A 16,128-nucleotide genomic window follows, 5' to 3' on the forward strand; every position below is an offset into this window, starting at 1 on the left:
GATTTGAACTCATAACCTCTGGAAGAACAGTTGGTGCTCTTAACCACTGAGCCATCTCACCAGCCCCCCTGATTTCTTAACAGACACAAAAATCCATTAATTTTATGAAAAGCTGGCTACAGGTGTATAGGTACTTGCAGGCAAGCCTGAGGACCTGGGTTCAATCCCCAGGATGTGCATGGTAGAAGAGAGAACCCATTCTCACAAGCTATCTTCTGAATCCCTACTTACTCTAATTACTTACTGAATCTCTATTTACTCTTATGTGCACTATCACATGCACACAAACACATTTAAAAAAAAATTAAAAAGATAAACTAAAAAACTGTACCCTCAGGAAGTGTACAGCCAAATCAGGGTAAGTTAAGGAGCTGGGAGACAAGCAGTGTGAGGGAGGCCACTGTAGTTCCGGCCCCTTTCCCTCTTACCGGTAAAGATCCTCTTTATCACGCCTGTAGAAACGCAGGAAGAGCATATGTATGGGCAGACCTATTAGACGCCAGCGGGCTTGGAGGGTCCAGTTCTCAGGGTGGCGGGTCAGCTGTAAGATCTCCAAGTGAAACTGTGCAAAATAGTTCCAAGCCAGGAAGCGGCAAAGGGTCAGGGACATAACGTAAAATGTACGGCCCCTGTGAGAATCAAAGGGACAGGAATGTCAGGACTGCAAAACCACTTCTGCCAAGGTGTGGCGGAATGGTGTCAGGAAGCAGCTAGAGCCTTCTCTGGGACAAGGCCCAAGTATTTACTTAGCATGGGTCCTCTTCTCCCTCCCTCGTCCCAACTCTCACTTGGTACGAATGTTCAGGATCTCATTGATGAATTCCACATCCATTGAGTATATAGTGTAGTCGTGGGAGCGAAGGAAGAGGGTGGGAAGCTAGGTGGAAGAAGATGGCATCAACTCAGTGGGAAAGAAGAGATCTGGTTTGAGGATACTGTGACTTATTTACTTTTGAGACAGGCTGCGTAGCCTTGAGCTTGAAATCCTCCTCCCTCAACCTCCTGAGTGCCACCAGTTTGGCTCCTCAGAAATCTATCTTTAAGGTCTTCTAACTTCCACTCATCCTCCCCACGACCCCGCCCCAAGTGAAACGCCATTTTCAATTTAACCGTCCTTGACTCAAATAGGGACACCCTTTTTCCAGGAAGGTAATTCACGGCACAGTTCTATGCCTGCCTCATGGACCAAGACATATGCCTCATATGCCTTGTGACCAAGACAAGTTAACTGACTAGTCTCCATACTTTCCTGCTACACACGAGCTGCTTACCTCTTGTCTTAGTCTCTCATGCATGGCAGCCAGGTGTTCCTCCATACTCTGATCTCCTGATGGAGTGGTGGGGGAAGGATGGGAAGGTCCAGGGGCTTGGAAAGGCATCACAGCCCCAGGATAGGGGCAAGGAGGTCCCTCAAAAAGGCTCCTAAGCCCATCCAGGCAACCACTGTGTAACTCTGGTCCTGGGCCCTCCTCCCTCTTTCTCAGAGGAAGAACCAACTTCAATGAGTTGAGAGCCTGGACCTGAGAGGGTGGTGGTGGAAGAGCCTGAGGAAGAGGGTGGGTAGTTGGATGTGGGGGTGGTAGTGACCAGTGAAGAGGAAAAGATGGAGAAGTCGGTGGAGTGGAGTGGGGCCAAAGGGGTGGGAATTGTAGAGGCCGAGGAGAGAGCTGGTCCTAGGGAAAAAGAGAACAGAAAGAAAGAAAAAAAAATCAGATGTCTAAGCATGGTGGTGCAGGGCTGCCCATGGGTTCCAGTCCAGCCAGGGCTACACAGACCTAGTTGTAAAAACAAAAACAAACGGGGGACTGGGGTAAAAGCACCTACTGCTCCTCCAAAGGTCCTGAGTTCAAAACCCAGCAACCACATGGTGGCTCACAACCACCCGTAATGAGATCTGACACCCTTTTCTGGTGTGTCTGAAGTCAGCTACAGTGTACTTATGTATAATAATAAATAAATCTTTGGGCCTGAGCAATCGGGGTCTACAAGAGCGAGCCGGGTTGACCGGAGAGAGCAGAGGTCCTAAAAATCAATTCCCAACAATCAGATGAAGGCTCACAACTATCTTTACAGTTATAGTGTGTACTCATATAAATAAATAAATAAATAAATAAATAATTCTTAAAAACAAAAAACAAACCAAAAAAATCAGCTAAGGCTCCTTCATCCCAGCTGGGCGGTTAAGCTTCAACTCCTACCTGCTCCTACCCGCAGAGGAAAGGGAGATGGACTCATCTCGATGAAGACACGAGGAAAGAGTGCCAGAGGACAACAGCACCATTACCATCTTCCCAACTTTAGAAAGAGGGCTTTTACATTTATGATCCCATCATCATCCTGGGACAGTTTTGCATCTGATACCAAGAATTCTAAGAATGTCATTTATGAACGAATTTATTTATTGCTCCATGGGGGAAATGATGTGCTCTCTATATAACATGTGTCCGTGACTCTGAAACAGAGTTGTGCAGGGCAAAGAACATCCAGGTGAAGGTATGAGTAATTTTGAGTTGACTCTATTGGAACCTCTGGCACACTTTGCCTGCACCTCAGTTTCCACTGGAGAGGGCCATACGCAGGATGATGATCACCATTAAATGACAATCGGGCCGACTGCTGAAGGGTGGAGCTTCTCGGTCACTAATGCCGCTACTCCAAGGATGGCAGGTCATCCGAGGTCAAGCCCGACTCCAAGTCCCTTGGCGTCCAGGAACCCCGGGGGCAGGGGGCAGGGGTACCACCACCGGGCCCGGCCGAGCCCTCCAGGAGCCTTCCCCGCCGGGGGCGTGGCCGTGCGCCCGCCGTACCCCGGAGCCCGACCCGGTGCAGCGGCCGGCCTAGCGGGCAGGACCGTTCTGCAGGTGCTCCGCGGGCCCGCAGTTCCGGCCTCTGTGCCCTGCCCTGCCCTTCAAGTCACCTCCAGGCACAGGTAACAGACGGCAGGGATCGGGGCGCGGAGCCGCGCCTCACCCGGGACGCCGCTCCCCACCCCTCACCGGGGACCGCCGGCCTTAGCGAGCCCCGCGCCCCTCACGCGTGCCGCGCACGGGTGGGAAGGGGCTGCGGGGGCCTCTGCGCCTGCGCGGCCCGGCGCCCCGCCCCTCGCCCGGCTCTGCGGAGGGTCTCCGCCCGCCCCTCGCCGCCCGCCGCCTCACCTGGGGTCGCGCCTGGTAGGAGCGGAGGCAGGGCCCGAGGCGCCGGGCGGCCCCCGGGCTCGGACGGTACATGGTGTTCCGGGAGTGAGAGGGCGCCTCCCGCGTCCGGTCTCCTCGCCGGGCAGCGCGCCCCGGAGCCGGCTTCGTGAAGGGGAAGGGAGGGAGGGGGCCGGGGCTGAGGGAGGAAAACGGAGACACTGCGCGCCTGCGCACAGCGGGCCCGCAGCGGCCCGGGCGCCGCTACGCGGGAGTGCGCCTGCGCACAGCGGGCCGGGGCGCTCTCAGGGCGCCTGCGCAGCCTCTTGTCAGGCCTAGCAAAATGAGGGAAGGTAGGACTAAAGGTGCTTTAATGAGAATGAGGGGCATGTGAATTTAAATAAAGACAAGTCACTTTTTGTCAGTAGCTATAGTGATAACAAATAAATACTTTTTATTGCTCTGGTGAAAAATAAGATACAAAGGATCTGAAGCTGACAATCCTGTTGAATGAATGAATGAATGCATCCAGAATGAGGGCCAAGCTTTGGCTATGGTTACCAAGGCCTGGTGCTGCGGCGTTCCTGCAGGTTTCGAATGACCCTGGCGTTCATTATGTCCCCACCCACCGTCCAGGACTGGGGCGGTGGAGCCTGGGCCCTTGGAGCAACTGTATGCGTAGGTTCCTCCCCAGACCCATCCAGTAACAAGACCTGATTCTCACTGGCCGACCTGGTGGGCAGGGAGATGAAGCGTGTGTTAGAGCTGCTAACGGGAATTACAGTGAGAGAGTCTTCAAGGTTCGGGGTGCCAGGATTAATGTACAGAACACCTGCTGGGTTATAAGGCTGTGTCCAAACTTCAGTACTCAGAGCATGGCAGAGGGAAGCACCAGAATTCAACCCACAAGGAAGAAGCGTATACGATGTTAGGTAGAAAGATGGGTGGGAAAAACTGGTATCCAGTTCACACAGACGGAGGAGGAAGCGTCTGAGAGTAATGTTAGGCAGTGTCAGAAGGTGCTGGCAGCTGTTAAAAGGGGGGAGGTGTAGACCTCACCTATCCTCTGCCTCCTGTTCCCCCTGCTTCCGTTCTTGGTTGCCTGTGGAAATACCAGGCATCTAGGGAGACTGTAGTAGTGTGTGTGTGACCTATTTGATTGGAGAATAAGAAAAAGTGGCTACTTACCTGTACCCAGGAATGAGGTATTGAATCCCCCATGGCGGCTGTAGCGGCAGCTTTGGGCTACCAGCCCCCAGGGAGTCCCCCTGTAGAAGAAATGGGAGATGAAGGGGAAGAGGCTCAGGATGAAAGGTGGTATGGAGGGGGCAGAGGAGAAGGGAGGAATAGCGTGGGAACAAAGGCGAAGGGCAGCTACCATCCCAAGGGCTCTTGTGTGGGATTTCTCCCAGCAAAGGCAGGGGAGGGCTTATTTTATACTTCAAGATTTTTCTAGACCATCCTGTTCTGTTGCTGTACTCTAATTGGGCTGGTGTGTGATATGATCCAATTATGTCATAAAAACACTTAATTTTTTTTTTTTTTTTGGCTTTTTGAGACAGGGTTTCTCTGTGTAGCCCTGGCTGTCCTGGAACTCACTCTGTAGACCAGGCTGGCCTCGAACTCAGAAATCTGCCTGCCTCTGCCTCCCAAGTGCTGGGATTAAAGACTTGTGCCACCATGCCCAATACCCTGTGAGGATTCTTGATGGCAGGCAGGACTTGTCTTGAGAGAGCACTGTGGGGTTTGTGGTGCACACATGAGGAGGTCAAAGAGTAGGAGAGGGATCCAGAACCAGTCCTGAGGCTAGTGAGCCCAAGCTCCCAGCAAATCCACAGCTTATCAAGGCTGGCCAGGGAAGGAAATAGATGTTACTGGGGGTAGGGGACCTAAGGCTCCAGAGTTAGTGAGTGGAGAGGTCTACAGAGAATTACTGCAACCCTACAATAGAACCAGCAGTAAGTATGGGGAAAGGCTGATGAGACTCAGAAGGGGTCTGGGGCTTTGAGCTCTGCTGCAGACCTCAGACCTCAGAGCTTAAGATTAAGAGGGAGAGAGAATACTGAGACCCCAGGAAGAGCGTGAAGCACAAACAAAGCTGAAACCTTAAGATGTTTTTCGCTGAAAATGTCAATTTAGAAAACACAGAAGAACCCACACTTTATTGAGACGACATTGAGAGGGAAAAGAAATCAGGAAGGAGTAAGGGAGGAGGGAGGGCCTGCTCCCAAGGACTTCAGGGGACAAAGTGAGGCACCTGATCTAACGGGAGGATTAGGGAGGGGGGAAGAGGGTCCTTCTACACCCTGGGCATGGATGCAGGGGAGGAGGCTCTTGCTATGAAGGAAAAAGAAGGCGGGGCAGCACAAGGGTGACCCCATCTCATCTCAAGACAATCTCACAAGTGTATTTACTAGGGAGGCAGGGAGGATGGGGGATTGCAGGATCTAATGGACCAGGCTTATCAGAGACACAGCTAAATGGTCCTGGAGTGTTTGCTGGGATCTACTGCCAAGAGACAGACTCAGCTTATCTGAAGAAAGTGGTGGAGTCTGTGTGTCTCCTGCAGAGACCCCCCCCCAGAGAAACATTAGTCTGACAGATCTACAATAACACTTGGAAAGTAAGAGTTTGGCAATATTGGGAGGACGGTGTTGAGAAGCCGAACCCTGGTCCTACCAGCATGAACTGCTCTGAAGCAGAGCTTGCTCAGGGGCTGGAGTTATCAGACTAAAAGGGCAGGTTTGTTTGGCAGGAGAATGCAGGATTAGAGCTACTAGTGGGCACTGTGGAGGGAATTAATCCATTGGCAAGACACTCCATAAAGGTCCATCGGCAGAGGAGGCCCTTGGACCCTCTGGTGGTCTGGGGTCTGACCATAAGCAGAGTGTGCTTCTCTAGGGAGTCAGTAGGAGTCGTTTAGCCCAAGAGATCTGGAACAGAACAGCCTGTCTGTGGGTGATCTGTGGGTGAGTATTCATAGCAGGTTGGAGTACAGGGGAGTCTTCCGTAGTAAGAAAAGCTACAAAGTATTAGGCTATTTAGAACCCTGGCAACCCAGTTGTTCAAGAAAGAGGAAGAAAAAATCTTGATGGAAGCGTGGGTTGCAAGTTGTAGGACGGAGTGTATCTGCCCTCCCAGGTTTCCTGTCAGTATCGACTCTCATCAGATCGGGGAAGGGAGCTGTAGATGTTATGGACAGGAGAAGGGGAGAGGGAAGGTAGGGGAGAGAAAAAAAACAGAGCAGTCAGAGGTGAAGAGGAAGTGAAAAGAGAAATAAAGGAGACACCCACTCCCTGCCTACCTGGAAGGGCTCTTGGCATACATGCCGTGGCCTTAGAACCCACTGGCTCCCAATCTTCGAGACACAAGCCTATCCCCAGCAAATGTTAACCAAGATTCCCCGAGTCCTGAAAGACTCAAGGACCGACCAGTGGATCTCTAAGTCTTCCTACTCTAGCAATCACCCTCAAAATAGAACTCTGGTCCATGGCCCATATAAAGCACCCTCGCCCCCACCCCAGCTCTGGTCCATGGCCCGTATAAATTACCTCCGCCCCCACCCCTGCCCCTTCAATCCTTCCAGACCAGTGCTGCAGAATTGTATGTTTTGGTAGAGATTTCATTGTTTAACGTTTGTCGGGGAATCGCCTTATTCTTTACCACTGCTAACTTCTCCGGGTCCAGAGGCTCCCAAACTTGCAGGCCTTATTACCTGGTGCGTCTGCGCTGGGCTGGGCTGCCTCCAGGGTCAGTGGCCAGCAGAAGGCGTGCAGTGGGATGTGGGGGACAGAGACGCAGGGAGCGAAGCAGCTCCTGCTCTGGCACAAAGGGCCGAAGGGGACCCCGATCCGGCGAGTTGCCCAGGCTGCTAGAACGTGGAGGTGGGTGGGCTGGAGGTGTGGCACGCCGAGGGGCCCTGTTCAGGGGCCAAGGAGGCTCCACAGCCACCTTCAGGACTGGGAAGCGGAACCAAGAGAATAAGAGAGAGAAGAAAGGGAAAAGAGTCACAAAAATAAAGGTTAGGCAGAAAGCAACTGTAGCCTTTCATTATTGTCCCTGGATTACTACCTTCCCTTAACCACTCTCCCTGGGTCCTTATGCCCAGCTACCCTCCCCTGACCACCCTGCCCCCAGCCACCCTCCTCAAGTCCCTTACATTCTCTGTCACTGGAGGAGTATGGCTTAATGTCTCCCTCTGCTCTTTTTGGTGGCAGCTTCCGTGCTGGAGCTGGTGGTAGTGGGGACACAAGGAAGTTTTAGGAGATGAACTATCCATCCCTCCTCCCTGCCATTTTCCCACAATCCCAAGCTTTCGCTCCCTGACACCACAGCTCCTCCTGGGAATGCCAGTACAGAAGCCGTGCTGTGGCAAAGCCAGCACACCAAGGGGAGTTTGGGGGAAATGTTGGAGCACTTTTGGGGAGAGCCAGAAGGAGTAGGCCAAACACAGAATTTCAGGAGAAAGATCCAGGGGAGACCAGGGCCTGGGAGATGCAGGAAAGGATGGCCAGGGGAGGCGAGCTCTTACTGTCCATGGGTGTTGTCAGGCCCCCCTGGGGTTCTGGGGCAGTGGAATAGTCCCAGCTGGGCCAGTGAGGACCCTGGGTCCCTCTAGATGAGATGGACAAAGCCCTTGGTTAATTGGGGATTGTTTAGGGGAGAGGAGAGGAGTTGCAGAACCTTTCCTTCCTGTACAAAAAGATAGGGAAATTCTGAGTTTTAATTAGGTTTTGAGATAGTAATAGAAATGAGGAAGTTCAAAGTGGTGGCACATGCCTTTAGTCTCTATACTGGAAGGGTAGGAGCAGGCCTGATCAACATAGGGAGTTCGAGGGACAGAGTTACATAGTGAGACCTTGTCTCAAAAGAACAAGGAGCCAGGCCAGGCAGTGGTGGTACACACCTTTAATCCCAGCACTTGGGAGGCAGAGACAGGCAGATTTCTGAGTTCAAGGTTAGCCTGGTCTACAGAGTGAGTTCCAGGACACCCAGGGCTATACAGAGAAACCCTGTCTCAAAAAACAAAAAACAAAACAAAACAAAACAAAAAAGGAACAAGGAGCCAGGCATAGTGACATAGACCTTTAATCCCAGCACTTGAGAGGAAGAGGCAGGCTGACCTCTAAGTTCAAGGCACCCTGGTGTACATACCAAGTTCTAAGACAGTCAGAGCAACCGAGATCCTGTCTCAACTCCTTCCTCCCCAAAAGGAAGAGAAAAAAAAAAAGTGTGAATCTACAAAAGGGCTTCAGCAATGGGAGCTACTGTACAGCCAGGGTGAGTTTCCTCCCTGCGTCTTAGCGTCACCATCCATCCCAGATGCTGGCATGATCATCATGGGGCACGGACATGGTGGGCCTCTGGCAGCCTAGGCTGATGCTGAGGAGGAGCAACTGTTACTACTTTTCTTGGCCAGCGGGAAGGTAACCAGCCACAAGGCTAACCGTTCTGTACCAGCCAGCACCACACAGCTAAAGGCTAGGCCACTCTCTGAGGATGTACTGGGGAGGCAAGGCGGAAGGCAGCTGGCAGCCTGTGAGGTCTTCTTTTCTTTTCCTTTCTTTTCTTTTTTCTTTGTGGTTTTTAAATATTAGAACTCACTCTGTAGACCAGGCTGGCCTCAAACTCAGGGAGTCCCCTGTCTCAAGTGCTGGATACCATACCCGGCCAGCCTGTGAGTTAAATCAAAATAGGTTTGATTATTCTGGAAAAAAAAAAAATTCTTTTAAGGCAAGATCTCGTATGTAGCCTTGGCTGGCGTAATGCTGGCTGTGCAGACTAGGCTGGCTTCGAACTCACAGAGCTCCACCTACCTTGGTTTCCTGAGTGCTGGAATCAACGGCATGTGTCACCGCACCAGCTAAAAGTGTTATACATTTTGAGCATTCTCTTTTAAAACATGTATAGAGACTTGACTATTCATATCACTGTCCCATGAACAGAAATGAAAGGACCACTGGGCTCACCTGCCTGCCCTTCCCTGGCTGACAGAGCCTGAGGCATTTACAGCAATTTGACTGAGGCCCGTTTTGAGGCTCTGCTGACAGCAGTGGCCAGCCAAACTGGGGGGGGGGGGGGGGGGGGGGCTTGCTTCTAAGAACCATTGCAGAGAACGGGTGGGTGGGTGTGCTTTGGAGTTAGTGCCTGAGCTTGAGCATTAGCAGGATCTGATTTCTTCCCATGGATGAAATATTCCCAGCAGGGCCAGGGCAAACAGTGCTGCTGGGGGGATGGGTGGCTTTTGGGTGTTCTGAACTGCCAGCAGATAGCACTGTCTACCCGGAACCTCCTGAGGAACTAGGCCTCACTGCCCTTTAATTCCACCCAGTCCTTGCAGGCTTTACCAGCGGGTATGGCATCGGCCACAGCAGCACGAGAGTGTCGAGTTGCCCTCAGAGAGGGAGTGGGGGGCCCTGTGAGGAAGGAAGAGGTGGGGGCCCTCAGTGGGGGCCCGTGGAACCAAGAGCCCACCTCTTTCCTTTCCCTTTCCTCAACTACTGGGCTGACACAAGGTAAGGAAACTTACGGTGTTGATGGGCGAAGAAGCCTTCAAAGATCACAAAGTTGTTCACCTGGAAGATGAAGCAAGCAAAGCACACTGTCGAGTCTTTATCACACAGTGGGTACAGAACCTGTGCCAAAAAGCCCATAGGGGTAGGATTCGGTGTGGTTCAGCTAGTAGAAGGCCTGTCAACCATGCTTGAAGCGCTGGGTTCAAGCCTCAGCACCACACACACTGGGCAGTGACGTATGCCTGAAATCCTAACACCAGGAGGGGAAAGGTAGGACCAGCTGGGCCAAGGTCATCCCCAGCTACACAGAGAGCCCTCGGCCAGCTGGGCCACATGAGACCCTGCCCCACAATCAAGACAAAGGACTGGAGAGATGGTTCAGTGGTTAAGAACCCTTGCTGCTCTTGCAGAAGACTATGGTTTAACTTCAAATACCCACAAGGTGGCTCATGACCGACCATCTGTGACTCCAATCCCAGGCGACCCAACAGCCTTTTCTGACATTCATGGATGCCCAAGCATACCTGTAGTGCATATATATTCACGCAGGCAAAATATTTATACACATAAGATAAAATAAATCTAGCCAGATGGTGGTCACACACACACACACACACACACACACACACGTGTGTATACATTTATATGTGTATATATGTTTGTTTTTGAGAGTGGGTTTCTCTGTATAGCTCTGCCTGTAGACTGGCTGGCCTTGAACTTACAACAGAGATCTGCCTGCCTCTGCCTCCAAGTGCTAAGACTAAAGGCATGTACCACACTACCTCTTTACAATATGTATAGAGAAAAAGAAACAAAGCTCACAACGGAAAGAACAAAAGCCAGACTGTTCTCGGGGACAGAACACGCAAAACCCCTGACCCTAACAAGCTGGTCTTAAAGTTCACATGGAGTCATAAAAACTATAAAGACAAGCTGGGCAGTGGTGGCACACGCCTTTCATCCCAGCACTTGGGAGGCAGAGGAAGGCGGATTTCTGAGTTTGAGGCTAGCCTGGTCTATAGAGTGAGTTCCACGACAGCTAGGGCTCAGAGAAACCCTGTCTTGAAAAACAAAAAAACAAAAAACCTATAAAGACAGCCTGTGGTGACTCATGCTGAGGGCCTGCTGGCCTACACATAGTTTCCAGGTCAGCCAGTGCTATACAGCAATACTGTCTCACACAAGCAAACCAAACAGCCAGTCAAGAGCATAGAACTGAAGTCTAAAGTTTCCTGGTTTCAGAACTCACCACTAAACCATGGAAATCAAAGCAGTTTGGTGGAAGGATCCAAGTGCTAACAAACACACAAATACACACAGCGTGCTGTGCAAATGGCAAAAGACAGATGTCAGTCAACAGGACAGAATCAAAGGTGCAGAGATAAACTCATGTGTCCTTGGCCAACTGATTTAACAAAGGTGCCATGATCATTCAATGCGGAATGAACAAATGTTCCTTCTACAAGTGGTGCTTGGAAAAACTGAACATCCATAAACAGAGATGCAGAGTAAATCAAGGGGCTAGGGAGATACTGTGCTTCTGGGTCGCCTCTGCTCCCAGCATCCACATGGCTGCTCACAACTGTCTTCATTCTAGGGGATCTGCTGCCCTCTTCCCACCTCTGCAGACACTGCATGCACATAGTGCACATACATACATATATGCAGGTACGCATACATACATACATACATACATACATACATACATACACATCTTAAACAGAGCTCACAGGATATCTACTGCTTTTATTTGAGACAAAGTCTCACTCTATCTCCTTTTCTGGACTCATTTTGTAGACTGGGCTGACCTTGAACTCACAGACATCTTACCTGCCTCAGCTTCAGGAGTGCTGAGATTAATATTGCATTCCACCCTCCCCTACTTTTTTTTTTTTAACTGACTCAGCATTTCAGGTAACCCAGGCTAGTCTCAATTCCTGACTACCTTAAAAATCAACTCCTACACTGGCCATAGTAACTCATTCCTGTAACCTTAGGATTAAAGAGGCTGAGGTACAAGGATTTCTGTGAGTTCAAAGATAGCCTGGAATACACAGTAAGTTCCAAGCCGCTCAAAACAAGATTCCTGGGGCTGGAGAGATACCTCAGCAGTTAAGAGCACTGACTGCTCTTCCAAAGGTCCTTAGTTCAAATCCCAGCAACCCCATGGTGGATCACAACCACCTGTACAGCTACAGTGTACTCATATATATATAAAACAAATAAATAAATCTAAAAAAAAAAAAAAAAAAAAGATGACTCCTAATGTTTTCCCCAAAGCCAATCTACCTACATCATGCAACGTCATCCTTCCTATTGATTTGGGTCCACTCGTAACTCTATTTTTCCCACATCGAGTCCATAAGGAAGTCATGTTTGTTTTACCCTTAGATGCCACCCCTTCCTACCTCTACTGTTGCCCCCAGGTCTAGCCCTGACTCCCTTTCATCAGGAATTTCTGCTTTCCTATCCACCCTGGCTCCCTCTACGGCTTGTTTTTTTTTTTTTTGTCACAGCAAGCAAAGCGAAGGAGACAAGTGACCTGCGTGGCCCTACCTGCATGCTCCCTTCCTTTTGCCTCAGCTCTCACCTACTACTTTCCTTTGGTCACACTGTGTGGGCATATTCTCACTGCATAGCCTTTTATACAAGCCATCACTCCTCTCCGGGACACCGTGCCTCCACATACTTCCTTCATGCTCTTGCACAAATGAACTATCTCAGCTGAGAGTTCCCCGCTAATATCTGACTTGCACCTGTAAGCGCCTCCCCCACCAGCACTAATTTCATTTTCTCAGAACACTTAACCCTTAACCACAGTAAAGAATACTTTTTTTTTTTTTTTTTTTGAGACAGGGCCTCTCCAGGGAGTTCTGGAAGTCCCAGAACACCATATTTAGACCAGGCTGGCCATGAACTCACAGAGATCTGCCTTCCCAGTGCTGGGATCAAAGGCATGTAGCACCCTTCCCTGGTCCTAGAATACGCTGTTTGTCTGGTTCCACATTTAGAAAGCAGAATCTTGGGGCTAGAGAGATGGCTCAGCGGTTAAGAGCACTGACTACTCTTCTGAAGGTCCTGAGTTCAAATCCCAGCAACCACATGGTGGCTCACAACCATCTGTAATGGGATTTGACATCCTCTTCTGGTGCGTCTGAAGACAGCTACAGTATACTTAGATATAATAATAAATCTTAAAAAAAATTTTAAAAAAACAGAAAGCATATTCTTTTGTTTGGTTGTGTAAAGTATTCCTAGTGTCCACAACAGAGTCATATACACAACAAACAGTTGTTGAATGCATGTCTAAACTCACAGAATCACTGACCCATAATAAACCAGGCTCCCTGAGGCCTGGAATGTCTATTATTCTGGATCTTCCATACATGATGACTAATGAGTAATGGACCTATGGGAGAACAGGGTGGAAATGACTTGGACAACCATGTCCAGGTGTGGTGATGAACTCTGGAGGTAGAGGCAGGGTGACCTCTGTGGTTCAAGGTCAACATGATCTACAAAGCTAGCTCCAGGACAGTCAAAGCTGCTGCACAGAGAGACCCTGTCTCAAAACAACCACCACCACCAAAAACATGAAATCTTTCACAGAGGTTAAAAGGCTATGAAGTGGCTCAGAGATGAAGAGCCTTAAATACTTTCTAGACTCAATGGTACCTACCCACTATACACACAAACTCATGCGGGCAAGCTCATATATGTATAAACAAAGAATGAATAATTTGTAAAAAGAAATAAAAATAATGGTTAGGCATGACAATTCTCCTAGTCAGGAGTGTGGGGCAGTTGGGTGGCTCTGAGTGTGAAGCTTTCCCAGGCTACACCAGGAGTTTCAGGTCAGCTGGGCTGCAGAATGAGAGCCTCTCTAAAGACAAACAAACGACCCCCAATCCCCCACCCCAAGATTGTCTGTGGTGCAGAGGTGGGTGGATCTCTGTGTTTGAGGCCAGAAAGCACTGCACAATGAAAGTCTCAAAACAATAACAAAGCTGCAGTGCTCGCCTTTAGTCCCAGCACTCAGAACAAAGGCAGGCGGATCTCCTGAGAGGCTGAAGCCAGCTGATCCGACATAGTGAGCTTCAGGACAGCCAGAGCTACAGAGTGAGACTGTGCCTCAAGAAGCGAACAAGCAAACCAAGGCCCCCAAAAGGCAGGATGAACGCATCTAGGATATGCGATGGGTAAGGAGAAAAAAGATTTAGTCGCAAAAAATAAATCACAGCGGACATCACGACTTAATCCTAGTTCATGGGAGGCTAAGGCAGGGGGATCATCTGTTTGAGGAGAGTGGGATTTGGTATGTATATAGCAAGCATCTTTTTTTTTGGTTTTTCGAGACAGGGTTTCTCTGTGTAGCCCTGGCTGTCCTGGAACTCACTCTATAGACCAGGCTGGCCTCAAACTCAGAAATCCACCTGCCTCTGCCTCCCAAGTGCTGGGATTAAAGGCGTGCACCGCCACCGCCCAGCTTAGCATCTTTCAAACACAGAACATCTGGGTATCGAGGCATACCTGTGACCCCATTACTCAGGAGGTGAAGATGGAGTGTCACTATGAGTTCAAGGCTAGCCTGAGATATATAGTGAGATCCGGTTTCCAAAACCCACAATGAGGGCTGGATGGCTCAGTGGTTAAGAACACTGCTCTTCCAGAGGTCTCGAGTTCAGTTCCCAGCAACCACATGATGGCTCATTAGCTATCTATAATGATGTGATCTGATGCCCTCTTCTGGCATGCAGGTGTACATGCAGATAGAGTATTCATATATAAAATAAATCTTAAAAAAACAAAACAAAAACCCACCAAAACCCCAAAACCAAACCAAAACAACAACAACAACAAACACCGCAGTGGAGCCCTGGAGACAGATGCATATTAACAAAGCTAAGGGGATTCAGTAGGTTTTATATATACATCTGTACCTATCTATATACCTGTGTACATGTACATGTAACAATAATATAAGACAACAGTTTGGGAGAGGGGGACACAAGAGGGGTTGGAGGGGGAGAAAGAGGGACAGGAGTGCTCCTCATAAAAAAAATTAATCAACACAGGGTGAGGTGCTGGTGCATCCTTTCAATCCTAGCACTCTGGAGGTAGAAGTAGGTGGATCTCTGTGTATTCAAGGCCAACCTGGTATACAAGGTGAGTTCCAGCACAGCTAGGGTGACCCATTGAGACCTTATTTGAAATAAAATAGAGGCTGGAAACATGGCTTAGAAGCTTAGCGTGCTTGGTTCCTCTTGAGGACTAAGATCCAATCCTCAGTACCCACATGGTACTGCAACTCCAGTTCCCATATTCTGACACCGCCTTCTAACTTATGTGCACAGGCATGAACGTGGTACATGTATATACATGTGAGCAAAGCATTCACACATGTGAGGTAAGTCTAAAACAACATCAAAACAACCCAAGGTAGGACTTAGCCAGGTGTCTCCAGGGTTAGACCTTGCTGACCCCTTCTTCAGCTCTCAGAACCTATCTGATAGGACCAAATTGATTCTCATGTGTCTTTCACCTCCACCCATGAACAGGAATACACTCAGTAAGTGAATAAATATAAAATTTTTTTTTTTTAAAAGAAGGGGACAGAGACGTGACAGAGTACACACGAAGCATGCCCCACAACCTAGCTCTGATCCCTGGAGCCACAAAGGGATCCAGTCAATCTGACAGGAATGCTTGGCGAGATGAGGCACTGCCTCTGTGCAGAGCCGCTAACCTGGGGGACAGTGGTCTCCAGGTTGTAGTGCTTGTTCAGGAACTTGAGCAACTTTGGGGATGGCCGGTCAATGGCCAGTTGGTGTGGTTCCACTCGTTCTTTCTGTAGGAAAACAGAAAACTTGTGGGCAGGAGGAGGTGGTAGGAGGAGCATGCTAACAGGATATTGAGAGCCTGCCAAGGGAATACAGAGAAAAGGGGACCAAACATGGCCACGAAGCAGGGCCTCTTGGAGCTTCGGGGTGAAGAGCCTTTTAGATTCTGACTAATTGGTAAAGATTCTTGGGGTACCTGCAACATGTACTGAAAAAGTTCTCGCCCATGGCCATGCCGTTGCACTGACTCGTGGATGTAAAAGTCCAGAATGCAAAGCGGTTCTACCTCATTGTGAGCCTCCCGGTCATCCTATGAGGTCAAGAACAACACGTACTCATTAGGAGCCATGGATCTTGGTTGTCTCCCACCCCCACCCCCATTTCTTCTCTGGCACCAATGCTTACAAATGTCTAGTTTGCAGTAACACTTACCAGTACAAAGAGCTTCTTGTATCCGACTTTCAGGAAACCAATAATGGCTCCTTTCCCTGCCCTGTGGGATGGGGAAAATAATGAACCAGGCAGGATCAACTGTCTGGGAGAGACTGTAGAAGAAAGGTGGACAACTAAGAAGAGTTTGATTCACGCCAGGCAGTGGTGGCGCACACCTTGAATCCCAGCACTTGGGAGGCAGAGGCAGGC

The 16,128-nt window shown here is 49.7% G+C and overlaps 3 protein-coding genes across 13 annotated transcripts in view; 1 reads left to right on the forward strand and 2 right to left on the reverse strand.

The window, feature by feature from the left end:
* Positions 1-3,389, reverse strand: part of CUNH6orf136 (chromosome unknown C6orf136 homolog) — a 5,734-nt gene extending 2,345 nt beyond the window's left edge. Inside the window, exons 1-4 of one of the 3 annotated variants that reach the window (XM_031347360.1) lie at positions 3,156-3,389; positions 1,272-1,673; positions 789-877; positions 429-629 (exon numbers count right to left, since the gene is read on the reverse strand). In XM_031347360.1, coding sequence (XP_031203220.1) covers positions 429-629; positions 789-877; positions 1,272-1,673; positions 3,156-3,227 — 764 coding nt within the window. In that variant the 5' untranslated portion in view covers positions 3,228-3,389. Of the gene's footprint in view, positions 1-428; positions 630-788; positions 878-1,271; positions 1,674-2,591; positions 2,897-2,917; positions 3,055-3,155 lie in introns of those variants that run through there. The other 2 variants (XM_031347361.1, XM_031347358.1) reach the window with 2 other exon arrangements.
* LOC116074627 (H-2 class I histocompatibility antigen, D-37 alpha chain-like) overlaps positions 1-16,128 on the forward strand; it is a 714,163-nt gene that overhangs the window by 543,702 nt on the left and 154,333 nt on the right. The window lies entirely within an intron of this gene.
* Positions 3,561-16,128, reverse strand: part of Atat1 (alpha tubulin acetyltransferase 1) — a 13,422-nt gene continuing 854 nt past the window's right edge. Inside the window, exons 4-13 of one of the 7 annotated variants that reach the window (XM_031347306.1) lie at positions 15,919-15,979; positions 15,683-15,796; positions 15,393-15,494; positions 9,661-9,706; positions 9,479-9,547; positions 7,291-7,362; positions 6,847-7,090; positions 4,320-4,399; positions 4,191-4,233; positions 3,561-3,863 (exon numbers count right to left, since the gene is read on the reverse strand). In XM_031347306.1, coding sequence (XP_031203166.1) covers positions 3,689-3,863; positions 4,191-4,233; positions 4,320-4,399; positions 6,847-7,090; positions 7,291-7,362; positions 9,479-9,547; positions 9,661-9,706; positions 15,393-15,494; positions 15,683-15,796; positions 15,919-15,979 — 1,006 coding nt within the window. In that variant the 3' untranslated portion in view covers positions 3,561-3,688. Of the gene's footprint in view, positions 3,864-3,953; positions 4,283-4,319; positions 4,400-5,259; positions 6,315-6,804; positions 6,807-6,846; positions 7,091-7,290; positions 7,363-9,478; positions 9,548-9,660; positions 9,707-15,392; positions 15,495-15,682; positions 15,797-15,918; positions 15,980-16,128 lie in introns of those variants that run through there. The other 6 variants (XM_031347307.1, XM_031347308.1, XM_031347312.1 and 3 more) reach the window with 6 other exon arrangements.

The sequence above is a fragment of the Mastomys coucha genome, unplaced genomic scaffold (assembly GCF_008632895.1).
Source record: "Mastomys coucha isolate ucsf_1 unplaced genomic scaffold, UCSF_Mcou_1 pScaffold3, whole genome shotgun sequence".
Classification (NCBI taxonomy): Eukaryota; Metazoa; Chordata; class Mammalia; order Rodentia; family Muridae; genus Mastomys; species Mastomys coucha.